The sequence below is a fragment of the Cynocephalus volans genome, chromosome 10 (genome assembly GCF_027409185.1).
Source record: "Cynocephalus volans isolate mCynVol1 chromosome 10, mCynVol1.pri, whole genome shotgun sequence".
Lineage (NCBI taxonomy): Eukaryota > Metazoa > Chordata > Mammalia > Dermoptera > Cynocephalidae > Cynocephalus > Cynocephalus volans.
The window spans coordinates 47,103,039-47,130,136 of record NC_084469.1 but is presented as its reverse complement, the minus strand read 5'-3'; the positions used below and the strand labels follow the sequence as shown (position 1 = coordinate 47,130,136).

The following is a 27,098-nucleotide window of genomic DNA, read 5'->3' as shown; positions in this document are numbered from 1 at the left end:
CTAAGAGATGATAAATATTAATATCCCTTCTTATAAATATTTCAAATGATCTTTTCTGATAAACATGTAGAATTTTGAGTGTCTTCACTATTGTTACATAATTTGTTGTTTTCAAAATTTAAATATATTTTCCTTTTGACATACTACTACTTTTATTGTAATAGATATTTATATGACAGCGTGTTTTCATATCATGAACATATTATTTGTTTTATATTAATTTTTAAATTTCAAAATTAAAAGCAAAATTGTCACTTAACATAGATGTTCTTGTGTTATACTTCTCTTTCCTTAATCAAAGAAGCAAGTAGGAAATTTGAAGAATAATTCATGTGATAATATGAGTTCATATGTCTTTAGAATCTAGAAGGAAAGGTAGTCTATGTGAACAACCAGTGCTAATTTGTCAATTGTTTTTTGTAATAATGTGATCCTAGAAAGTGTAGGACCAGCCTTGATGCTGAGACAGATGTGAGGAATTTACCACTGTGGTAGCAGGAAATGCTTATTGTTTCAGCTTACCTGCATGTTATCTGTTTGGTCTTATTTTTGAACTTTCATGGAAGGTAAAGAAGTGGGAAAAATGCCAGTTGTACAACAACATGTGTATCTGTTAATCTTAAGCTGTTTTCTATTTGGTTGTTCTTTTTTTTGTCTCAGGGTTTAGGTTGTTGTAGACTAAGTATGATGTCATTTTGCATATACTAATCAAAATAATAATAAACAGATATATATCTTTATACCTTGGCTACTTTTATTTCTTTTTACAAGTTCCAGAGTTCTTGACCTTTTAAAACTTACTTGAAATAATAGCCTTACTGGAGCTGAGTTAGGAACCTCTCTTGCTATGTTACAATAAAATCCCGGATGACAATATGGGTTTATATAGTTCTTACTAATATTTTTTATTCTCATGCAGTCTTTGTTATTTTTAAATAAAGTGGCCTTTCCTGACTATTAAATATGAATAAAATTAAATTAATTTTGAAACAAAATTTATTTTACGTAATTATGTTGTACATCGTAGTTTTGGTGAACTGGTTTAGGGATGAAGTCAGGTACCTGGTTTCTTGTTTGAATTACTTACCTAAAGATCTTCTGTAATCCTTTTTTGCCTGCCTTTCTAAAATATATACTAAACAAGAAACATTCAAGCTCCCGCAACCTATAGTGTCAATTCAGTCTTTCTAAGTTGCATAGTACCCTTTTACTGACCAAAATATAATTTTCTTTTACAGGATTCTAATACAATCATTGAAAGATTTCCCACAATTGGTCAACTATTGGCCAAAACTTGCTGGAATCCTTTTATCTTAGCATATGGTAAGAATCCAAAGCATGTCCTTTAAACATACAAACTTCTGATGACAGTTTTAATCTTTGCATTGTTTGACAAAATACAGAGGTTTAAATTATAAACCTTTCTCCTATTTTTCATGGAACAACTTATCAAATGTATTCATTGTTCCATTACAGAGATGGCATCCTTTATTGTTGTCTGTTATGTCTGTGTATTTTTGTATAAATAAACACACACGCATGTGCAGATCTGTAGGAAAATAGAGCTCTTTGTATTAGAGGGCAGAAGACTGCAGATGATTTAAATATCTATTTTTGTCTGTAATCACTTTCATAACCTCATTTTTAATTCAGTTTAAATTGGTTATACTAATGATACTGAGTTAATTTCTGTGTTTCATAGTTTCGTATTAACTCACATACTGTTTCCCATATTGTAAAGTCATTCTTCAAAGTTTGATTCCTGCCATGGCTTTGCCATTATTTAGGGCAAATAGATAATGACACTTTGGTTTTATCCAAGGTGGAAAGGAATTTGGGGACACTCTGGGGGAGGTGTTCTTCACTGACCTCCTACCTGCCTATCCAATCTCATTTCCTGTTCTCTTTTCCGCCACTGTGCCTCTTGCATTGTAGCCAGGTCCTGTTACTAACAGCACCTGAAGGAACTTGATTCCTTGTGCCTCTGCTCTCAGCTTTGTCCTCTTAAATCTTCTTTGAAACAGCCTTACTGGGGCTGAGTTAGGAACCTCTCAGTGTCTCCACAGCCTCCCTTTAATACAATACTTCTTCTACTGTCTGATGCCGTGGAACACCAAATGTCTGTCTGGGCTAGTGTCGGGGGTGCAGGCACATCTGAGGGAGCACGCTTGAGACTTGTTGCCTTGGATTGACTACATTATTAGCTAATATAATATTTACTTTTCATATTTTTAAGAAATGTTAATATTTTTTTAAATTAAAAAAAATTTATTTTAACATTTACTTGTGGGATACACATTCATTTGTGGGATACAGTGTGTTGTTTCAATATATGCATATACTGCACAGATTCACTTAGCAGAGTTTTGTACCCAGTGGTCCACCACTTTTCCTTCTCCCACCCTCCACACCACCATCTCTGCTAACCATTGTTCTATTCTCTACTTCTATGAGAACCACTTTTTTTTTTTTTAGATTCAACATATGAGTGAGATCATGCAGTATGTGTCTTTCTGTGCCTGCCATAACTTCGCTTACATAATGGTTTCCAGTTCCATCCGTGTTGCTGCAGCTGACAGGATATCATTTTTTTAATAGCTGGGTAGTATTCCATTGTGTGTATATACCACAGTTTTTAATCCACTCGTCTATTGATGTACATTTAGGTTGATTCCATCTCTTGGCTATTGTGAATAGTGCTACAATAAACATGAGAGTGCAGGTTTCTTTTTTGATATATAGATTTCATTTCTTTTGGTTATATACCCAGTAGTGAGACAGCGGGGTTGTAAGGTAGATATTTTTTTAGTCCTGTGAAGACCTCTATACTGTTTTCCACAGTGGTTATACCAATTTACATTCCCACCAACAATGTAGGAGAGTTCCTTTTTCTCTGCATCCTTGCCAGTATTTGTTATTTTTGTCTTATTGGTAATAGCCAGTCTAACTTGAGTGAGTTGATATTGCATTGTGATTTTAATTTGCATTTCCTGGATGCTGAGTGATGTTGAGCATTTTTTCATGTGTCTGTTGGCCGTTAGTATGTCTTCTTTTGTGTAATGTCTGTTCAGGTCCTTTGCCCATTTTTAATTGAGTTATTTGTTTTCTTGCTGCTGAGTTGTTTGAGTTCCTTATATATTTTGGGTATTAGCCCCTAGTCTGATGTGTAGTTTGCAAATAATTTCTCCCATTTTGTAGGCTGTCTTTTCATTTTGTTGATAGTGTCCCTTGCTGTGCAGAAGCTTTTTATTTTGATGTATCCCTTTTACGTATTTTTGCGTTAGTTGCCTGTGCCTTTGTAGTCTCACTCATAAAAGTACCACTCCTATTTTGTGTAGAGTTTCTCCTATGTTTTCTTCTAGTAATTTCATAGTTTGGGGTCTTAAGTTTAGGTCTTTGATCCATTTTGAGTTGATCTTTTGATATGGTGAGAAGTAGGGGTCTAGTTTCAGTCTTCTGCATGTGGTTGTCCAGTTTTCCCAGCACCATTTATTGAAGATGTTGTTCTTTCCCCTATGTGTATTCTTGGCACCTTTGTTGAAAATCATATGGCTATAAGGCATGGGTTTATTTCTGGGCTCTCTATTCTGTTCCATTGGTCTGTTTGTCTTTTTTTATGCCAGTACCAGGCTGTTTTGGTTACTGTAGCCTTACAGCATATTTTGAAGTCGAGGAGCATGATGCCTCCAACTTTGTTCTTTTGTTCAAGATTGCTTTATCTATATGGGGTCTTTTGTGGTTCCATACAAATTTTAAGATTGCTTTTTCTGTTTCTGCAAAGAATGTCATTGATATTCTTCATGGTATTTTGACAGGAAATGCATTGAATGTGTAAATTGCTTTGGGTAATATGGACATTTTGGTGTTGTTAATTCTTCCAACCCAAGAACATGGGAATTTTTCCATTTATTTGTGTCCTATTCAGTTTTGTTCACCAATGTTTTATAGTTTTCATTGTAGAGGTCTTTCACCTCTTTCATTAAATTTACTCCTGGCTAATTCATTTTTCAGGTAGCTATTGCGAATTGGATTACTTTTTTGATTTCTTCGTCAGCTATTTCATTATTGGCATAGAGGAAGGCTATTGATTTCTGTGTGTTGATTTTTGTATCCTGCCACTTTGCTGAATTCATTTACTAGTTCTAGTAATTTTTCTAGTGGAGTCTTTAGGGTTTGCTATGTATAGGATCATGTCATCCGCAAATAGAGATAGTTTGACTTCCTCCTTTCCTGTTTGAATGCCCTTTAGTGCTTTCTCTTGCCTTATTGTGCTAGCTAGAACTTCTAGTACTGTGTTGAATAAGGATAGGGAAAGTGGACATCCTTGTCTTATTCCAGATGTTAGAGGAAAAGCCTCCAATTTTTGTCCAATCAGTATGATATTAGCTGTGGGTTTGTCACATATGGCCTTTCATGTGTTGAGGTAATTCCTCTGTACCCAGTTTGTTAAGTGTTTTTATTATGACAGGGTGTTGGATTTTATCAAATGCTTTTTCTGCATCTGTTGAAAGATCATATGTTTTTTTTCCCCTTCATTTTGTAGATGTGATGTATCACATTTATTGATTTGCATATGTTTAGCCATCCTTGCAACCCAGAGATGAATTTCACTTCATCATGGTGAATGATGTTTTTTAATGTGTTGTTCAATTCTGTTTGCTAGTATTTTATTGAGGATATTTGTATCTGTGTTCATTAGGGGTATTGGTCTGTACTTTTCTTTTTGTTGTCTTTTTCCAGTTTTGGCATGAGGTTAATGTTGGCTGTGTAGGATGAGTTTGGACGTATTCCTTCCTCTTCAATTTTTGGAAGAGTTTGAGAAGAATTGGTATTAGTCTTTAAATGTTTGGTGGTAGAATTCAGCAGTGAAGCCATCTATCTGGTCCTGGGATTTCTTTGTTGGGAGACTTTTTATTACGGCTTCAATCTCATTACTTGTTAATGATCTTTTTAGGTTTTCTAGTCCTTCATGATTCAACTTTGGGAAGTTGTATGTGTCCAGGTATTTATCCATTTCTTCTAGGTTTTCCACTTTATTTGCATATTGTTGTTCGTAGTAGTCTCTTATGATCTTTTGTATTTCTGTGGTATCAGTTGTAATGTCTTCTTTTTTGCTTCTGATTTTATTTGAATTTTCTCTTTTTTCCCTCAGTCTAGCTAAACGTTTGTTGATCTTGTTTATCTTTCTGAAAAATCAACTTTTTGTGTCATTACTCTTTTCTAGTATTTTTTTAATCTCTAGTTGTTTTATTTCGGCTCTGATCTTTGTTATTTCTCTCATTCTACTGATTTGGGGTTTGGTTTGTTCTTATTTTTCCAGCTCTTTTAGGTGTAATGTTCAGTTGATTATTTGAAGTCTTCTTTGTTGATGTAGGCATTTATTGCTGTAACTTTCCCTTTTAGAATTGTTTCTGCTGTATCCCATAGATTCTGGTATGTTGTGTTTTCATTTTCATTTTTATCCGAGAATTTTTACATTTTCTTTTTGATTTCTTCTTTGACTCATTCATTATTTAGGAGCATGTTGTTTAATTCCCATGTATTTGTACAGTTTCTAGTGTCCCATTTGTTATTGATTTCTGGTTTTATTCCATTGTGTTTGGACAAGGTAGTTGTATGATTTCAGTTTCTTTTATATTTGTTGAGACTTGTTTTGTGACTTAACATATGGTCTATTCTAGAGAATGTGCTGTGTGCTGCTGAGAAGAATGTGTATTCTGCAGCTGTTGGATGAAATGTCCTATATATATCCATTAGGTACAATGGGCCTAGAGTAGAGATTGATTCTGATGTTTCATGGTTAATTTCTGTCTGGATGATATAGCCTTTACTGAAAGTGGGGAATTAAAGTCCCCAACTATTATTGTGTTAGAGTCTCTTCCTCTCATTGGGTCTAATAGTAATTGCTTTATTTATAACTGGGTGCTCTGGAGCTGGATGCATATATTTTTAGAATTATTATATCATCTTCTTGAATTGATCCCTTTATCATTACGTAATGACCTTTCTTACCTTTTTTTTTTTTAAACTTTCCTTGGCTTGATATCTATTTTATCTGATATAAATATAGCTACTCCTGCTCTTTTTGGTTTCTATTTCCATGAAATATCTTTTTCCATCCATTCATTCTCATTTGATGTGTGTCTTTATAGGTGAAGTGAGTTTCTTGTAGGCAGCATATTGTTGGGTCTTGTTTTATAATCCACTCAGCCACTCTGTGTCTTTTAATTGGGGCATTTAATCCATTTACATTTAGAATTCTTATTGATATATAGGGACTTGTTACTGCCTCTTTTTTTGTTGTTCTGGTTGTTTTGTTGATCCTTTTTTTCCCCCCAATCTTACTGTCCTCCTTCGTGATTGAGCAGTTTTTCTCACAGTATATTTTGATTTCTTGCTATTCAGTTTTAGTATGTCTCTTATACATTTTTGTTTTATGGTTACCATGAGGCTTACAAAAAAACATGTTATAAAGATCGTTAGACTAAAACATCTTAACTTTGATATCTAAGAAAAAAGAAAAAATCAAAGCTAGCTCTATGCTTTGGTGTCATTCCCCCCTACTTTTTGACGATTTATGGAGTCAAGTTACATCTTTTAGTATTGCCTATCTCTTACATGGTTGTTGTATGTTAGTGTCTTGTTAGGTTTGTCCTTTAGTCTTCATACTAGGGATATAAGTGGTTTATTCACCACCCTTCTGACATTGGGGTATTCTGAGGTTGTCTGTGAACTTACTTTACTAATGAGTATGTACTTTCAAATGTTTTCTTGCTGCTCCATAGTGTCATCATCTTTCAGATTGAAGAACTCTCTTTAGTATTTCTTGTAATGCAGGTCTAGTGTTGATGAATTCCCTTAGCTTTTGTTTTTCTGGAAACGACTTTATTTCTTCTTCATATTTGAAGGTTAGTTTTGCTGGATACAAAATTCTTGACTGACAGTCTTTTTCCTTCAGCACTCTGAATGTGTCATCCCATTCTCTTCTGGCCTGTAGGGTTTCTACTGAAAATCCACTGAGAGATGTATTGGGGCTCTGTTGAATGTTATATGTTTCTTTTCTCTTGCTGCTTTCAGTTTTCTTTCTTTGTCTTTGGTTTATAATAATTTGATTATGATGTGCCTTTGGGTAGTTCTTCCTTGGATTGAATTTGATTGGTGACCTCTAAGCTTCCTGTACCTGGATGCTGTCATCTTTCTCCATACTTGGGAAATTTTCAGTCATTATTTCCTTGAATATGCTTTCTACATCTCTTCCTTTTTCCTTTCCTTCGGGTATGCCAATTATGTGGAGTTTTTTATACTTGAGGGCATCCTATATTTGCTGTATTTCTGTTTCACTTTTTCTTATTGTTTTTTTTTCTCCTCTGATTTGATAATTTCGTATGTTCTATCTTCGTGCTCACTAATTCTTTTCTCTGATTAAGTCTGCTGTTGGAGCTTTCTGTTGAGTTTTTCAGTTCAGATAATGTATTGTTTATTTCTAGAATTTGTTTGGGTTTTTTTTTTTTTTTTTTAGTTGATTCTGTTCCTTTTTCAAGTTTCTTGTTCTGCTCCTGGAATATTTTCCAGATATCATTTAATTTTCTGTCTGTATTTTCTTGTGGCTCCCTAAACACCCTTAAGAGGCTTATTCTGAATTTTCTGTCAGACATTTCATAAATTCACTGTTCCTCTGGGTCTACTGCTGGTGCTTCATTTGTTGGTGTCATATTTTTCTGTTCTTCTTGATCTTTGAGTCTTTATGTTGATGCTGGGACATTTGAGGACACTGATACCTCTTCTAGGTTTATAGGTTTTCTTTGGTGGTGTTTGACCTTTATTGATTAACATCAGAGCTTTGTCTCTGGCCTGTGGTTTCAGTTCATTCCAAAGTTGGAGAAACTTCCTGTTGGGATCAGCACTTGAGCTCTGTGGTTGCACTAAATTGTTGCTTTGCTGCTGATTCTCTGGGGAAGGCTTTTTGTGAAGACTGGATTTTAATTTTTGGCCTTTTAATCACTTATGGGTCTTGTGAGGTCAGACACACCTGTACTGTGTGGAAATTCTGGCCTGGGACTGAGTCTTCCAAGCAAACTGCACCCCCTGAAGTTTTGTCTCCCTGACCAGTCTCCACTGAGTGGACCTGTGCCAGTTGAGAGGCAGATCAGCTGTCCACGCTGCACTCCTATGTTGTCCTGGCAGGCCAGCCTCTCTCTCACTCCAGATGCTTCCTGTGGGGTGAGCCGTGTGCGGTTATGTCACGATGATTCATTGGCCTCTGGGTGGTTCCCTTCTTCAGTCCCTTGGGGCCCCTTGCTCCTATGTGGATTCATGGGAACTCTGTGAGAGGTCTTGCTGACCTGGGGGTAGGTATGGTGCACTCCGAGACCCTCTTTTCCCCCTGCGGACTCCAGGAAACCTCACGCAGAGAGCTCAGCTGTGGCTTTTGCTGGCTCCTGCTCTGTATGTGATGAGTTTCTTCCTGCCTCTCACAGGACAGCCATGAAGTGGCCGGGGCTTGAAACAGCTGGAGTGGTTTCTTCTGTCTTCCTCTCACTGTGGCTTCTGCTTTTCCCCTGTGAGCTTGCATGCTTGGGTGTGCCACACGCTCAGTCTCACTCACTCTGCCTCGCCCTTGTCTATCCCTCTTTCCTCTCACTTAAGCAACTCTTCCTCTTCCCCCAGTCACCTTGTTCAAATTCTTGATTAAAATGGCAAGACTAGTGAGCCAGCACTGTTTGTCCACCAGGGCCACACTCACCTGTTCTAAGTTTACATATTGTAGCTAGGCCAGTGTTTCTCAAACATCTCTAACCAGAAGTACATTTTATGTACGTGTGCATGTGAGTATATGCATACACACACAGGTGTGCACATATACACTTATACTACACACAGACACGCACACATGATTAAACATATTTCATGAAAGAATGCTTACAGTAGTTCCTTTCTTATCCGCGCTTTTGCTTTCTGCACTGTCAGTTACACTCGGTGCAGTACAATAAGTTATTCTGAGAGAGACAGAGAGAGATACCCCCAGACCACATTCATATAACTTTTATTACAGTATATTGTTATAACTGTTCTATTAGTAGTTATTGTTGTTAATCTTTTACTGTGCCTAATTTATAAAGTAAACTTTATTGTAGGTATGTATATATAGGAAAAAACATATTAAATTTGAAGGTACTTCAAAAAATTCATGGAAGATAGAATTAAAAGATAATATGAATCTTTCCATAAAAATTTTAAAGCCCCCTTGTATAGGGTTTGGTACTACCCATGGTTTCAGATATCCCCTGGGGGTCTTGGAATGTGTCTCCTGAAGATAAGGGGGGACTACTGTATTTTCATTATGTGCAATCCATGTTCACTGTGCTATTTAAAAAACGGTGTTTCTGACCCAAAACTGATTTTACAATCCCTGCTGTTTCATGACCAAAAGTTTGAAAAACTTTGAGCTAAGGCAATATTGATATCAGGAGGAAGGAAAGAAAATATTGAATGACCTCCATTTAAAAGCACCACCCATTGTTAGATGCTTCATGAACTTAATAACCACTTTTTAGAAGAAAAGCAATACCATGCTCTCTAAGTGTACGTGGTGCCTGTAAAACACATCCCCAGGTCAGAAGTGTTAAAATGTGGGAATGTTTGTGTTGTAGAGTGAGAGACATTACTCACTTTGTGCCGGGCACTGTTCTCTGTGGAACACACGGTGGGTCTCACTGAGTTCTTGACTACTCTCTCACAGTACAGGTGATTATGGATTAGAGCAAACAAGTCACTTTCCCCAGAATATGAAACTAAGAAGCCGCGGGACTCCTCTCCTGACTCTGCAGCCCGACTTGTAGTGCTGCTCTGCCCCACCAGGTCTCGTCTTGTGGTTGACGTGTCCTGTCCTGGCTCTTCCACTAGCCAGCCTCATGTGAATATGTATATTCACTCAGCAGATATGCACTACTAGTGTTTTTTGTAAGCCAGACCCTGAGAAAACATGGCTTGCCATTTCTGCCCAGGGGGAGGGTCCAGTCAGGGAGAAAAGAGACTTAAGCAGGCCAGCCTGACATGGTGGGATGGTTCCCTGTTGTGCAGCCCTGAGCAGGGAGCAGCGGGCACAAAGGGAAGGAAGTTTCTCAGGAGAGCCCGTGCTGGGCTCACTCTGCAAGTAGGTGAACTAGTGTTGTCCATGACAAGCTGTGGAACTTTCTGGGTCTCAGATTCCTTATCTGTAAAAGGTCATAGGGGTTTGCCAATGTAACCTCCCTCTCACCTTTGCAAATAAGGAATTTGAGTGGCATCTGTGATCTTTCTTTAACAGTTTATCTGCATCACGTGCCTCCCCCTACCAGCTAGAAACAAATCCTCCATCCCTTTCTGTTTCAATGCTTGTGGTACCTTTTTGAAAAAGTAACTGCCCATTACAGTTCAGTTTCCTGTTAGAGGTAGAGCTCTGGTCCTGAGCTCTTAGGAGCCACTGACAGGCACAAAACTCCGTGAGGAATCAGATCTTGCCTGTGTCACCACGATTGTCTTACTAGTTGGGCACTTTCTCCCCTGAAGGGATCTTTTCTTACGGTTTTCTAATATCAGAATTGCTTTTTAAATACAGTAAAAGCAGACAATTTCCCTCATGGAAAGAAGTAAGCCACCCATAGTGTTAATTGAGAACAGGATCAGAAATAAGGATAATAAAGAAGGGGGAAGGATTTGGAAATGAAAGACACCAAAAAGAGGAGAGAAAAGCAGATGGTCATGGAGAGGAGAGAACTCTTTATTCAGAGGTGTCATCTGCATACAAATACTGCCTCCACCTCGTGAAATTCTGGTCTGGTGGCTCTAGTTCTGCCCTTGTGATTAAGCATGACAGCCATAACCTTTCTTTCTCGCTGTTCACTATCTATTCTGTGTAACAGTTTCCCCCCCAAATTAGCAACATGAAACAATCAGTATTTATTGTCTCAAAAATTTGCTGCCTTCACACTTTTAAACTATAAAGTTTAGCTTTATAGTTTAGCTTTCATTTGCAATTTCAGTTCAAGATATCAAAAAGTAAAGTATTAGATGGAACATGTGTGTTGGTGTATTCATTCCCTTCCACTCGTTTGTAGAATCCAAGCTCGCACTAAGATCTGCTGTCGGTGACTGTCCCCACAATGGATCCCAGTTTCCCATCTCACTTACCTGCCCTGCAGGATGCTCCAGCCCTGATTTCAGGGCCTCAGGGAGGAGCCTGACAAATGCTGTCCCCTGTAGTGAGTGCTGGTGGCACTCATGAACAACAAGTGATGGCTTGTGCCTGTAAATTGCCAAAGCACAGTAAACTGTAAGCTCATTAGCAGCACATTTCAGTGCGTTCCAGTGCATTGACCTGGGCAAAGAAAGGATGCTCCTGCAGGTTGGGTGGAGGTTTCTCAGGCTTCTCTCCTGCCCTCCCCTGCCCCTCCCCTGCCCTCTCCTCTCCTCTTTTCCCCTTTTCTCCCTTCTTCTCTCCTCTTCTCTTTTTCTATTTTTGGAAATGCTCCCCATCAGGTTGCATTCTTTTTAACAACCTGCTGCTTATGTAAGCATATCATTGAATGAGTCTGTCACACTTGCTGCAATGCTGCTAATGAGAATTTCTAATATTTAAACCATGGGAAGTACAACAGTCACTTTTTTAATCAGTGGCATTGGGTTAAACCTGAAGAACCCTAGGATAAAGTTAAATTATATGACTCGAAATGAACTGATCCCAGGCAAGCCAATGCCTTGCGATGCTTTATGATTGCTGTGCTCCAGCTCAGATACTGGCATCTTCAGATTTTAGCCTTATTTTTGTTTCTTAAACACATCATAAAATCTCCAGCCGGAATGGAGTCAGTCACCACAAGAGGAAAAGGAAAGTGGCTCATCAGGTAGATGTTCCCACCAGACGTGTGATTTCAAAGTCCAGCATCTTCCTTACGTATGTGGTAAAGTTCTGTGTTTCAGAGTAGGGAACTGGGGGCATTAAGAGGCTTCTACTTCATCCAAATCATTTGGAACTAAGGAGAATATATATTAAAACAATCCTTTTTTGTCACATTTATTTTTAACAAGGGAGGATATTTTGGCAAATTAGAAAATTCAAAGATTAAATCAGAAATATTGACTACTGACTGCCTATGGCAGTTAAGTTGCCTTAAAAAGGTTGGAATTACTAATGGTTTGGAATGTGAATTAAAAACTGATCTTCTTTTAGTTTTTTCCACCATCCTCACTTGGCTTTGAAAATTGCTGCTGTTACAGAAGGGAATTGACCACACAAGAGCTAAGCAGAAGTGGCTCCGAACCCACAAGAAAAAAGCCCACAGAGTTGCGTTTCACACGTTCCTGGGTGCTTGTCCTGTGAATTTAGTACTCTGAGGTTTTCCTAGATGTACTGATTTAAGATTTTTTATCCTGATCATCTTTTCTTTCTATTCATTAAAACCTACTCATTCTATTTTTCCTCTCTGCAGATGAAAGCCAAACAATTCTAATATGGTGCTTATGTTGTTTGATTAACAAAGAGCCACAGAATTCAAGAGAATCAAAACTTAACTCCTGGACACAGGTAAGAGAGTCAGTCTTGCTGTGCACTGATTTGACTTAAATGGATGATTTAAAGGTGCTCCTTTTTTTTTTTTTTTTTTTTTTTTTGGTATAGTTCTATGATGTTTTAGGAACTTTTTGAACACACTCTTCACCATTACATTATCTTGTTTGTGTAGTCATTCAAGAGATTTCAATTTTGCTTGATTGGGAGGTCCAAAAGATTACCAGTCCGTAAGGCGAACTTCCCGTGCCTGCAACCTAATGTTGAGTGGTTTTGAAAAGCTACTTTCAGATACTTAAAAGGATGTACTCCATTTCCATCTAACAATTGCTATCCTTCAAAAAATTGTCTCTCTCTCCCAGTCTAGTTTAAATACTTACATGTACTTCAGCGTCTCTCTCAGAACCTATTCTGTAGTAAAACTACAATTCAGAAGTGCCCAGGAGAAGCGCTTTTCATTTTATGTCCTAAAGCTGGGGCCGGGCCAGGATGCTCACAGACCAGTCCTGGGTGGTGCTCGGCTGCTGCTGCCCACACTGTCTAGCGGGTGACCCCTTGCGCTAGTGCAGGCAGCTGACAGCTTCCTGGGCTTGCCCCTGCCTGTTTCTGCTTCCTCGTGAAGGGCAGCCATAAGTGGTAGAGGCTCGTGCGTGCGGCTGGGCTGTGGCCGTCCTCGCTACCAGCACGCTGGCTGCTCTTTTCTGTTGCCCCCACTGTCCTGCTTCAACAACCCCAGGACTTGCTGGTGCCGGTCAACCTCCGCTCAGTAGGCATATGGTTCGGATTAGCTGCTTAGCATTATGAAGTCACCCGGTCAGGTTGATGCATGTGGTTTTGTCTATCATTACATCCGCTGCTTTTTATGATTCCTTTGTTGTAGACAAAATTGCTAACACAGACGACAAAGACAGTATTTGCATTTTTCTGTTAGACTGAAGGAAGGCGAGAAGGGACAGTAGAAGTGAAAGGGACTGGGCGAGGGAAGGGAAGACTACAAGCTTTACCTGGAAGGAGAGTGGCTGTAAGGGCTGAAGAAGGAGCTGACAGGTAGAATTAGGGAAGAAAGGGTGGTAAAAACAAGGCTGTAGAATTACAATGGTGTATTTAGCCTTTAATTTTTTAAAAATTGTTGCTTTAATTGAGTATTTGATATTTTTATGATTATTTAGCATATAATTTTGTACTGGCTAGCTCATTAAGTCCTGCAATAGGCCATCTAATAAAGTGTTTTTTAAGGTGATTGGGTTAACTTTTCATTTAGCTCATGACTTTATTAGCCTATTTAAAAATTTCTAGACTCACGTTTTATTCTGTGGGTTTCTGCCGTTTAATACTGTGTCCATTTATTAATAGGTGCTTATTCTTACCTCCAGGAAATTCACAGAGTGGTAGCTGGGTCACTCCAGGGCAGTGTCGTTGGGTTGTTGGTAGACCTGTGTGTCAGAGTGGCAGTGACACACAGGGCACACTTGCTCACACTCGGGTTTGCAGACATTTCACGGGGGAGGTGGTATATTAGCTGAGTTCCGATGGCGGGCAGGAGAGCAAGGTTAGAGGTAAGGGGAACATCCCGCCAGCAGAAAGAGAACCTGTGAAGCTTGGTGGTGAGGAACCAAGTGCTGTGTTGTGGGATCTGCAGGTGCTTGGACAGGCCTGGAGCTGGGCTTCTGTGGGGTTGGTGAGGACGTGGGAAGCTGGAGAGACCGGCAGACACCAAGCCTCATGAGTGATTGTAAGAATTCTCATTTTATCTTGAAGGCACAAGGGAATCCACCAGATTATTTAAACAGAGAAATCATGTGGATGGATGTGAGGTGTAGAGATTAACAGCAAAAGGAAATTTGGAAAAAGGAAGTTTGGAAGAGGCAAAGATGGCACTTTTGGAAGCTATTGTAGTGATAAAGGCGAGAGATCAGGAGGGCCTGCAGGAGGTGGAAAAGAGGGGCCAGACTTGTAAGATATTAATAAGGTAAATATCCAAAAGATGTAATGGAGATATAGTGCAGATGTACTTAGGTGGAGATGTACAGAGAGCATGCCATTCTCAGGAGAGCAAGCTGAGTTTCTGAGAGAGCGTGAGAGGCAGCAGCCTGTGGGAACAAGAGGAAGCCTTAGGTGACGTGAGACCACCCAGACAGCGTGCCTAGAGTGGGGTGCAGGGACTGCAAAGAGCCTGGGGAGACAGTGGTGTTCAGGGAAGTGGAAGAGCGATGGATGCTGCAGAATGAAAGGACTCGTCCAAGGAGTGCAGGCATCACAGCAGCAGGGCTCCGAGGAGAGCGAGTGGCCGTTCACGTCCAGTGCTGCGCTGCGGCTCTTCCCAGCACAAATAAACCAGAGAGTGCAAAGCTTCCTACCAGCCGCTTTAAGAGACGTAAAAAGAAATAGGTAAACTTGACTTTAAGAAGATACTTTATTTAACCCAATATATCCATAATATCATCATTTCAACACATAATCAGTATAAGAATTATTACTCAGTTTATTTTATGATCTTTTTTATACTGTATCTTTGAAATCTAGTGTGTATGTTACACTTACATCTACATGTTATGTCTTAATTCAGATGCTAAATTTTCACCAGAAATTCTCGATCTGTATTAGATTTCGTAAAGTTTACAGTTGAAAAAGTAGATTCATAAACCCATATTCTTCCCAAGAAGCGTGAAACTGAGTCAAGTGTCAGTTTTTTTTTAATTTAAAATTTAATTAAAATTAAATTAAAAATGTAATGTTTCTGCCGTGCTTACTGCGCTGATGTGCTAGGTGGCCACCTGTGGTGCATGGTCACCGTGCTAGATGGGGCAGCACTAGAGCACAAAGCAGAAGGGACAAAACGCACTGCTTAGGCTTAGCCGCTGGAGGGAAGACCCTGCAGAGAATAGTTTTTTGCGAGGTGGAGGGAAATAGCCGGATTGCTGCGGAGTGAGGGGTGGTGGAGAGATGAGGAAGCAGAAACTATTAACTTCAGTCACTCTTTCAAGAAACTTGGCCGTGAAGGAGGGAGAGAGAAGGCGGTAGCCAGAGTGGGTTGGCCGGAGCTGAGAACGTCCTGAATGTGCTTTCCTCTGACTCATCGGAGCAGTCGAGGACATGGGAGTTTTCCTCCTTGTTGTGCTGGGCAAGCCTGGACTCAGTGATATTAACTGACGAAAAGATGTGCAGGGATATATTAATTATTTAATTCTTAGCAACCTAAATCAAATTGCATGTACCTTTAGCAAATCAGTACTTACGAAATCTTCTTATGTTGGCCATAAATGCAGCAAAACAGAAGGTAGCTGTTGGTTTATAAATCATTTGTACATGTCTTAGGCATATTTTGTTTTATCTTAGAGGTGATATTTTCTCCATAAAAGTAGTGAAGTGACATATTATACATTAAAGATACGTAACTTGTCATCCAGTATCCTTGTGAAAAATTATGTAACACCCATTTTTTAATAATTTTAGTGCCTGCCATGTTCTAATGGTGGTAATAAAATCCTGGGTCATTCTGTGTTCCTGGAGCATCACAAGTGTGAGTGAAATAGCCTGAATCAAAAACCAAGAAGTTTTTTCTATAAATTATAAAATTCAGTAAAAATTCAGATTATTATTAAATTTGAAAATGTTAGAATGAGTTGGATGCTTAGCACAGGGAAGACATAAAAATTCTGTTTGATGCATGGCAAATGTTAGCATATGTTACGTTGGAAGCACATTAATGAGTTTTTTTCTTTGGAGTTTCACTGATAAACATGCGTGTGCCATCAAATAGCACCACCTCAGTGGCTATTTTCACAGTTTAGAGACTGGTTAAGGTCACAGGACTCTTTTACACCTCTCTGGAATGTTTGGTTGTTGAAATACTTAGTTTTACAGGTGAATCCACGAAACAGACAACTTGTGAGTACCTGCTGTTTGCCAGGTACTACGGCAGGAGCTGAGGATGCAGCGTTAGACCTAGAGAGATGGTCCGTTTCAGAGCTTATAATCAGAAGGAGAGGTTTCTAGGGCTTGCCAGTTTAGGGGATACCTGTCTTCTCTGGACAGGACCATACCACTGTTATTTTTTACTCTGATGAGAAGAAAACAGCAGGATACCAGGAGCAGAGATCAAAAGGGTTGTATTTTTGTCTTCGTTCCCTTTCAAAACACAGTGCTAGGAAACACAGTGCTAGGCTGTATCCAGATCGCTTCAGTCCTCTTCTTCACCCTTCCTTTTAAAAACATCTAAATTACAAAATGTAACAAACATGCACAAAACATAAATGTCAAACTTAACAAATCGTTCCAAAATAAACCCCCTCATAGCTGCCCCACCAGGTCAGGAACCAGAAGAGAACATTGCAGGGCTCTGAGACATTCCCGGCCCCGTGTGTGTCCCTTCCGGGACATATGGCTTATTATGGTCTCTGTTGGTCCCTTCTATCAGTGACCACTAGCCTGGCTCTGATTTGCATCGCTTTATGGTTTTACCACTTAATTATGCAGTTTGGCCTATTTCTTTTTTTAATTTGACAGAAATGGAATAATACAGTATGCATTTTTTTGTGTTTGATTAATTTTTTAAGTTCGTAACATTCAACCATGTTGTTGGGCATGATTGTAGTTTGTTCATTTTAATTGCTATAGAGTATTCTATTTAATTAATATTCTAGATTTTCCTTATCCATTCTACTTGTGATGGAAATTTGTTTCCACTTTTGAGGAATTAGGAACATTATTGGTTTGAACATTCTCTCACATATATCCAGGGTCCAAAGCATGTATTTTAAAAAGAAGTGAAATTTCAGGTTATGTGGCATGCACATCTTTAATTTTACTAGCTCGTAGTAAATTGTTTTCCACAGTGGTGGTACCAATTTAAATTTCCATTGTCAATGTGTGAGGGTTCCATAGCCTCAGTGCCTCTTCATATTGTTAGACTTTCAAAGTTCAAGTTTTTCTGATGGATGTGTGTGGTAGTATCTATTATGGTTTTAATTTGTTTTTCTCTAAAATTGAGCACTTTGTCAAATTCTTGTTCAAGTTTCTTAATCATTTTTCTGCTAGGTATGTTTCTTTTCCTTGTTGATTTGTAGAAATTCTTTATACATGCTAGATATGGGCACTTTTTAAAGAAATTATATGTCTTGCAGCTTTTTTTTTTTTTTTTTTTTTTTGCTCTCTGGTTTGTTTACATTCCCTTATTGTCTTTTAAAGAAGACATATTTTTAATTTTATTATAGTCAAATTTGTCAATCTTTCCCTTTATGGTTAATTATTTTGTATCTTATTTGAGAAACTTTTTCCCACTCCAAGGTCATGAAGATATCCATAATATCTTCTTACATATTATCTTCTAAAAGCATGTTGGCTTGCCTTTCCCGTGTGATCCACCTGTACTGTCGCTTTTGTACGGTCTAAGGCAGGAGTCCATTTTCATTTTGTTTCCACATGGATGTCCCCTTACCCAACGCTGTTAATGAAAAACTATCTCCCCCCTAATCTATGGTGCTGCTTTCGTCATAAATCAAGTGTCTTCGTGTGCACAGGTGTGATCCAGAATGTGTTCATTGGTCTTGTTGTCTATCTGTGATGATTAATTTGATGTGTCAACTTGACTGGACCACGAGGAGCCTGGATATTTGGTCAAACATTGTTCTGGGTGTTTCTGTGAGGGTGTTTTTGGATGAGATTAACATTTAAATTGGTAGTCTGAAAGTAAATTGCCCTGCCTAATATGGGTGGGCCTTATTCAATTACTTGAAAGCTTGAATATAACAAAAACGCTGTTCCTACCCCGAATAAGAGAATTCCTTCTGCCTGACAGCTTTTGAACTGGTACACTGGCTTTTTTCCTGCTCTTCCTGGGTGTTGAGCCTCCTGGCCTTCAGACTAGAACTACAGCAGTGACTTCTGGTTCTCAGGCCTCCAGGCTCAGACTGGACCTACACCATTGGCTCTCGTGGGTCTCTGACTTGCTGGGCTTTGTAATGGCATTAGCCAGTTCCTTGTAAGAAATAAATGTGTGTGTGTGTGTGTGTGTGTGTGTGTGTGTGTGTGTGTGCGTGCGTGTGTGTGTGCGCGTGTCCTACTGATTCTGTTTCTCAATCATGGCACTATCTTTGTGCAACTGCCACATTGTCATCATTAATGTGGCCCTATAAGTGTCTTGCTGTTCTGAAGGAAGTCCTTCCATCTTGTTCTTCTTTGTCAAGACAGTCTTGGCTAACATGAAAACTTTTTGCATTACCATTACATAAATTTTAGAATCTGCTTGTCAAAGTTCACGAAAAACCAAAATACTTGTTGGGATTTTGATTGATATTTTAATTGACATTTTAATCTATCAGTTTGGTAAGAATCTCAGTGGCCACTATACCCTTAGGGCACAAATGATTTTTTTTCAGGTTTCTTTACTATTAGGAAGTTGACCAGTACCTAGAATAGTACAAATTATTGAATGAATGAATGAATTATTGATAAGATATAAATTCATTATTTCAAATAGTCTTCCTGATAACTTTGAAAATTTGGGACCAACTTCTTCTTGGCTTAATCTTTTCAGGAGGCTGATGTGTAGCTCACAGTAGGAATAGGAGTGCCAGCCCCCATTTCTGTTTGTTCACTTATGTTGCATTCATAGTATTATTTTTAATCTCCGACTTCTTTGCAGAGATCTCTTTAAGCCAGGTGTCCACCCAGTGGTTTCTTTAGTTAGAGAGCAGAGTCAGTAAATCCCCCTCACTGGTCACCTAGAAGCTGTCATGCATGTCACGAGAGGACTGAAGCCATGAGGGAGCCCCCGTCAGCTCTCTGTGTGGTGGGTTCCCTCAGGACGCTGCTTGAACTGTTCGTGACACATGACCATGTAATACCTAGACTGAGTACAGAGGGTGGTGCCGATCCATGCAGGAAGTATTTCTAAAGCTTAATTTCTTCTTACCTGTAAAAGTCCTAATACTGTCTTCACATCTCAATGGATTATCTTGTGGACCACCTGGAGGACATATCTCCAACTTTATTAACCACCAGTCTAATTGATCAAATGCCCATGCTTCTCAAAGGTGATTAGTAAGAGAACAGCAGAGGCAAGGTGAGATTTAGGGGCAAGGCCGGGGATGCTGGAGAATCCTCTTCCACAGCCCCACTCTGTTTGTATTTGACTTTTTAAATAAACATAATACTGATATCTTTTCCTACCTGTATTCAATTCGCTTGACTTTCTACAACCTCAAGTTTTGGGTTTTTTTAAAGATTAATTGGTAATTGAATTTTTGTATTCACATGTGTAGTGGATAATTATTAATTGCTTTTTCAGTATCCATCTCCCCTCCTTTCCCATCTTCTTACCGAGTAGTATGTGAATTTCGCAGCCGTGCATCATTCGTTTTGGGTGGGAGTGACCCTGCTGAGCTCCTGGGGCAGGTCCTGCCTGGCTTCACCACCACAGCCTCGCCATTCTCCTGGCCACAGTGGTTGGTTGGGATGGACATAGGTCTCATACTGGGCCAGTCAAGGCCAGTGAGCATCAGTGCCGTAACTTCTGTTTGCATGATTGGGAAAGTGGATTATGTCTTACCTGGTGCACATGAATTAAGTAGCACATAGTCCCTGAAGTTGCATCAATCATCATGAGATCAGGAGATCACAGCCTCCCTGGGAGCCTCCTCCTGAGAGAACATAGCTGAGAAAACAAGAGAGAAAACAGGTCATGTTCACATTATTTGGGCCCTGGATTGAGCCTCTCCAGGACTTAAATGCTCTTATTTGTTTGAGCCAGTTTGGTTCAGGATTTTGTTACTTACAACCAACAGCATCCTGAAACAACAGACTTGTTTTAGGGCTTAATAAACTATTTTTTTGGAAGGGTTTTGAAACACAGGGACACATGGACACAAGTGCAGCGGGAAAAGTCTCATTTATTCAAAGGTTACTATGAATAAATAGTGAATTTAACAAAGTACTTATAGTTTCTTAAAGTTGCTTTAATTCATACTTGATTCACGGTTTTTTCCGTCACCACTCATTATAGAAGATGTGTATACTAAAGAAGACGTCCTCTTCCCAGCCTCAGTCTGTTTTCCTCTTCTGCACAGTCCCAAGGTGAGTTCATAATATCAGGTTGTCACCTCACACTCATTTCTCTGGTGGCAGACTGAAAGGTGTAAACCCAGTAATCGAATGTCACTATGAGTTCTTGGTGAAAGGGAGACCGGCCTGCCAGTGACAGGCACCTAGATTCCATGTTATAGCTTACCAAATAATAAAGGACTGGCAAATAAGTTTCTTTTTAAAATATCTCTTTCTTTGATTTGCAGCTCCATGAAAATTCCTCTTTAAGTTAATTATGAACTTTATTTTCCACATTTGGAACTTTCAAATATAGTGTGGCCTTGGTGCATCATTATTTTTAGAAAACTTTTTTGCAACCATCTTTAAAAAACTAACATAGTTTAGATATTTTGTGGACTTGCTTTTTACTTTCTGCAAGTATTGCACGTAGTCCATCTCAGAAAAATAAAGCACAAGGATAAACTGATGTTCTAAAAATAGTATTTGGTGTGACTTGCAGAATTCAAAGGTTCAGATTTGAAATTGAATATAAGAAAAGGTCAGACTGTTAAAATGAAGTGAAATTACAAAAAAAACTTCTGATAAGGCTACATAGTTTTGCCCTGGAAACTGTGGTCCTTTGTTCATTCATGGGGCAGATGTAGAAAGCAAGGTACGTGCTTCCGTAGATTTCCTACCCATGAATCCATCACCTGGTGAAATCACTCACATGTATGAAAAGCAGTTAGACTCCACACTAGGTGACAGCTGGCCTGCTCCGCCCAGGGGCCCAGATCTCACGCAGTCTGTGTGATTGCACTGCAGCGCGGTGCGGGCTCACTGCACCCAGCTCCTTTGCTAGTCTCCAACCGCTGGGGACAGCACATGGCTGAATCTTCTCTATCGTGGTCTTGAAAAATACCTGCCTTGATTTCTGAACTGAAAGCTTAAAATGATTTTTTTACTAAGATGATTAAAGAAGCAACCGTTTGAGCAGCATTTGTCAGCTTACCAGATGTTCAGTTCCACAGAGCTGGGCCATGTCTTTTAGTTCAGCATTGTATTGCTAGCTCGAGGCAGGAGCAAAACAAAAAGCTACTGAATGGGTAAAATTAATTAAATTTTAGTAATTCGGAATTTTGACCTTTCTCATTTTCCTAAAATGTAAACTACCCAGATTTTATGCTTTTCTCTTTATTTTTATAGCAGTTTTAGATTTGCAGAGAAATAGATCAGAAAGTACAAATAGTTCCTACCCTCCCTGCAGCCGCACACACGTTTCTCCTACTAGTGACACATTACATCAGTGTGGTGCATTTGCCACATTTATGATTCAATATTGATACATCATCATTAACCTCATTTAACTTTAGGGCTCCCTCTCTGTGCTGTACAGTTCCAGGGGGTTTGCCAAATGCATAATGCCATGTATTCACCATTACAGTCTCATATGGAGTAGTTTTATTGCCCTAAAACTCCCCCATGCCCACCTACTCATCCCTCCCTCCCCGCCACCTTCCCTCATCCCCTGAAACTCTGGCAACTGCTTATTTTTTTTTACATTACCTCAAACACTTATTATTTCTTTATTTTAGGAACATTCAAAATCCTCTCTTCTAGCTATTTGAAAATATCCAATAAATTGTTAATTATCAGACTTTTATGTTTTATTTTGAGGTGAATCTGTTGCAAGATCAAATATGGAAAGAGCCATTAAAGAAGTATAAATTGGAGTGTGTGCACGCGTGCATGTGTGCTGACAGCATCTAAGCTCACATCTCCAGGCCAAACCTCTGTCCTGAGTTCCACGCTCCCAGCACCCTGTCTCACATGTCCTCTTGGATGTCCATAGGCATCTTACACTAAACATGTCCCAGATGAATTCCTGACCTTTCCCCAAAGCCTGTTCTCCCGCAGGCTTCCCTAGCTCAGTGAAGAGCAACCTCATTCCTCTGTCTCTCTGGTCAGAAACCTGGGAGTCGTCCTTGGCTGCTCCTTTTCCTTCACACCCTGCACCCCGCCTACCCACAGGTCTGTGGATTCCATCTGGGTTGTATGTCCTGAATCTGACCGCTTTACTCCTCCTCCCTGGAACTGCTGCAGGATCCCTCGTCTGTCTCTGTTTCCACCCTCGCTCTCCTGCAATTGCAGCCAGGAGAATCTTTGAGAAGGTGTCTCTGCTCACATCCCTTCGGTAATTTCCCATCTCGTGCAAAGTGAAATACTGAGTCTGTGCTTGGCTCACAGGCCTCAGATCTTCCTCCCATCTCCTCACTTCTCAGCAGCCACAGTGGCCTCTCTGTGTCCCTCAAGTGCACCCAGCAACTCCCTCCTAGGGCGTGTGCATCTGCTTCCATGGCTCTTCCCTAGAGAGCCGCATGGTCCCCACCTCTTCTCAGGCCACTGTTCAAATACCCGCTTACCTCAGAGGCCTTCCTCCTCCTCCTGTCTCAGATGCTTGCTCTCCTTACTTTGACTTATTTTTAACTGCTGATCACCCCTGACATACTGATTTTTTTTTCTGTCTCCCTGTTACCTCCCAACTAGTTTGCAAGTTCCGTGAGAGCAGAGACTTTGTTTTAAAGCCTAGAACAGTACTTAGCATGTAGTAAGCATCCAGTAATTACTTGCTGAATTATTAAGTAAACAAATAGGATTTTAGTTGGTAAAGTGTGGTGCTGTGGGCATGTGGGCAGGAGGGGGCCGCTTCCGTGTGGAAAGAAGAGAATGAATAGACAGGGTTGAGCTTGACTGAGTAAAAGTGATTACTCCAGTCAAGCTGGAAAGCAAGGTGCTCTGGGGAGAAGTCAAAATGAAGATGGGAAAAATAGTTTAGTTGGGGACAAATTGGAGGGCTGTGAATGACAGCCTGTGAGTTTGTTTATAAATTACTGCTGCATAGAGCAATCCAAGGAGCTGCTGAAAGTATACTCTGGCGTTGGGGGCCACTTGTCATGCTCTGCCTGCCTCCCTGCCTCCTCCCTTGCTCTCTTCTACTCTTCTTAATCCTCCTTCCTTCACTTATTCCACAAATGTATCCTGAGAGTCTCCAAAGATCTTGCCTTCGAGGATCTAGTGATTTTGTTGCACAATATATAACAAGTGAAGAACAGCATACAGAAGGTGCTCTGGGAGCCCAGGGAGAGGGTGTTGGGGTGTTCCAGGGGGTCAGGAAGTCTTCCAGAAGATGACAGTTGTACTTGCAGTGTGAAGTCCAAGGGCTCAGGTGGGCAGAGGCCCAGGGTCTGCATGGTACAAGGAGAGCCGAAAGTGATCTGAAGTGGACAGAGCAATTGCTGGAGAAGACTTCCTGCTTGTTATGAGAAGAATGGGCCATCCCATTTACCCAGTGCTAGATATACCTGAAAGTTTAGATAAGCGAGATCCCGACAGGCCAAACAGCCCATACTAAAGAATTTACTGAACCTGTAAGGCAAAGATTTTAATTGAAGGGGTTTAAATAAGATAGTTGCTTCAGTGTTAAAAATACATTCAGGAGCTGAGAGGGTAGGCCTTGGTACTGATTAGACGTTAAAGAAGGAGGAGAGGAGAAGTGGAGGGTAATGTTGAGGTTTTAGGGGACCAATAGCATCCTGTCTTCTCCTGCATTGGAAACCAGCCGAGAAGTAAGACAGCACAGACAGAACAGGAAATCAAAACACCAGTTCCTTTACTCCTGAAAGAGATTTAGAGATGTACCAACGTCTGTGGTTCAGTCAGGTCCCCCTGCATTTGGTAGACAAATCCACCTGGCATGGGAGAGCTGACCTGCAGAGGCCTACCTGGCCGGGAATGAGCCTGGCTGGCCAACCACGGCGTGGCAGTCGGCCAGGACACAGCCTTCCTGCAGGCAAGGCAGGTCACACAGACAGGGACGGGAGTGCATGGAGTGGGCATTTTTAGTTTCCTCTCCCAAATTGACCACCTCGATCATTCCTTCTGGAGAGGAGAGAGTGGGGGTGTTGTGAGATGATGTCATAGGTGGGGCTCTTAGGAAATCTGACTTTAAGTTGGAGATTAGAGTGCAGGGAGTGCGTTGGGGAGGACAGCTGTGGAGGGGAAAAGAGGAGGCAGGATTGTGCAGAGGAGAAAGTTTAGCTGCAATGCAGTCTCCACAGAAGCCTGTGCTGTGCCTTCAGGGGTGGAAGTGGGAGACCCTTCAGGGCTTTCCAGTGCTGGAATGCAAGGGCCAGGCCTTTGTACCACTGCATCTGTCAGTCATCGGAGTGTGGCCACTAAGCAATGGGGAATGATGCTGGGCAAGGCAGAGACAGCCAAAATTGTCCCTTCTCTGCTTTGCCCTCCTGGGGAGTGGGGTGGACATCCTATCTTCTTTGGAATCTGAAGGACGGGTCATTAGTTTCCCTCTAAGAGAGCACACCTAGGTTTTGTGGCGGATAGTAGTACCATTCCCAGAGAGATGTAAGGGCTAAGAGGTGGCAGGATCCATGAAGTAAGTCACAGAGAAGGTGCAAAGGGAGGGACGGGAGGTCGGTGCATCCTAGCAGCTCTTCCTGACCCTTCTCTGCGCCGTGCTCCTGGACAGTGGTGCAGAGAGCTTGTCTGTCTCTCCTGCCATCTTCATTGCCTTTCGCTGTCCCCTTCCACCCTTAGACCACGGTTTAGGGATACAGCACAAACTGAGTCCTTCTTTTCACTCCTGTCTCTCGATGAGTAAAAGTGGCCAGGAACAGGCAACTGAGAAGGAGAAATTGTGGAAAGTTTCTTTATAATTTCGTGAATGTATTTTCCCTGGAGCTTTGGAAACCACAAAAGCTTCCTGCCATACTGTGTTAGGGCAGTGGAGTCCTGGGAGGTTACCAAATTGAGAAAGTTTGCTTAGTAAATCTGCAAACTTGCATCTGCTTTATTAAGTATTACGTTTTAATTTAGTTTGATAAATTTTTCTCAGTATTTCATAATTTTTTAGTGTAATATGGTGTTTAGCATTTTGCCGGGCTCTGGAAAATGTAAAAATCACTGTTGTTCTCATTCTGAAGTATTTCAAGTCTGTTTGATGTGATCAGTACTTCATTCCACACGGGAAGTCTGATTCTGAAAGTTTTCATATCTTTACATGTGCATGCTTTTGGGGGTGGGGGTGGTAACTGTCATTAATGTCTCCTGAGTCATTAATATGAATACACTGAACTTCTTATTGGACTTCCCAGGATGAAAATTTGCTTCCTCTGAAAGGGTAAAATGAGATGCCATTTGTGTCCCGGGCAAGGTGTCTTTGTCTTGAGCTTTTTGGGTTTTTCTCAATTCATTTAGAAGGACTTCTGCTTATTATACTCTCAATTGTTTTTTAGTGAGTCGCCACTGCTCAGATAGGCCAGATGAAGACGTTTATTGCCAATTAGGAACGGGATGTTTGAGATGTTTAGCGATGCTCTCTGGATGACCTGTTTTACGTTTTTGGTTTGTTTTGTTTTATTTTTGTTTTATGATCATGTTGGCTTTTCCATTAAACTATAACCTTAATTGAGTTGGCTTAGTTAATAGAACATTGACCAGATCCCCTTCTCTGTCCTCCAGTCCTCTCCTTGTCCTTCCCACCCCCAGTCCTTCTGTTGTGCCTTGACCTCAATCTGAAGCAAAGGGAATTTTCAGGCCTGTGCATTACAGATACGTGTTCCTAAGACATCGGTTCACTGTATTTCAATCTGAATTTCCTGGATAGTGCTTCTTAGGACATTTAGGCATAAATCCCTGTGAAAAGTGAATTTAAACGATAATGTCTGTAGTGGGAGGCATTTCTTAGCGAATAGCCACTGGTGAGGGACTTGTGGATCTGTGCACTGCACGTGAATGCATGATCTCTGCATCTGTTTTGAAGTTCAGTTGTTTCCCAGACCACATGTGCATGTCTTTAGGGGCTGGCATCCCTCCCAGGATCCTCATCGTGAGCTGGTGACTAAACTGGCTTACTCTTTTTGACCTGGAGATTGTTCTACTTTGTCTTAGTTTGACTCTTGTTCCTATCAGATCTGGTTCTGTTTAATATTGACAACACTGGAAATTCTATAAATTAGCAGCATGGCAAAGGGACCAGGCATATTTAAGCCCATAAATCTTGATTTCCAGGTCTTTTAAAAGTTTTGTGGTTTAAATAGTCCTTTACTCTATGGTAGACAGAAGGAGTACTTATAAAAATTCTGGCTAGCAGAAAACTTTCATAGTTCAGCTGAAACTTCAAAATAACCTGTGGAATACTGTATGATTCCACTTATAAAAGGTATCTCAAGTAGTCTAATTCATGGAAACAAAGCAGAACAGGAACTGGGGGAGGAAGGGAAATAGGGAGTTGATTAATGGATACAGAATTTGTTTGGCAAGATGAAAAATTTTTGGAGATCTGTTGTACAACAATATGAATATACCTATCACTACTGAATTTAAACACCTAAAAATAGTTAAGATGGCAAATTTTATATTTTGTGGTTTTTACCACAATTAAAAATCTTAAAGAAGTTTTTCAGACGGTAGTGTTACTGTTAATTGAGTGCTTAGTACGTGCCATACATGCATC

At 40.2% G+C, this 27,098-nt stretch overlaps 1 protein-coding gene across 1 annotated transcript in view; it reads left to right on the top strand.

The window, feature by feature from the left end:
- Positions 1-27,098, top strand: part of FANCC (FA complementation group C) — a 201,729-nt gene that overhangs the window by 67,158 nt on the left and 107,473 nt on the right. The window contains exons 3-4 of the mRNA XM_063112402.1: positions 1,239-1,323; positions 12,468-12,562. Of these exons, the coding sequence (XP_062968472.1) occupies positions 1,239-1,323; positions 12,468-12,562 (180 nt within the window). The remainder of the gene's footprint in view (positions 1-1,238; positions 1,324-12,467; positions 12,563-27,098) is intronic.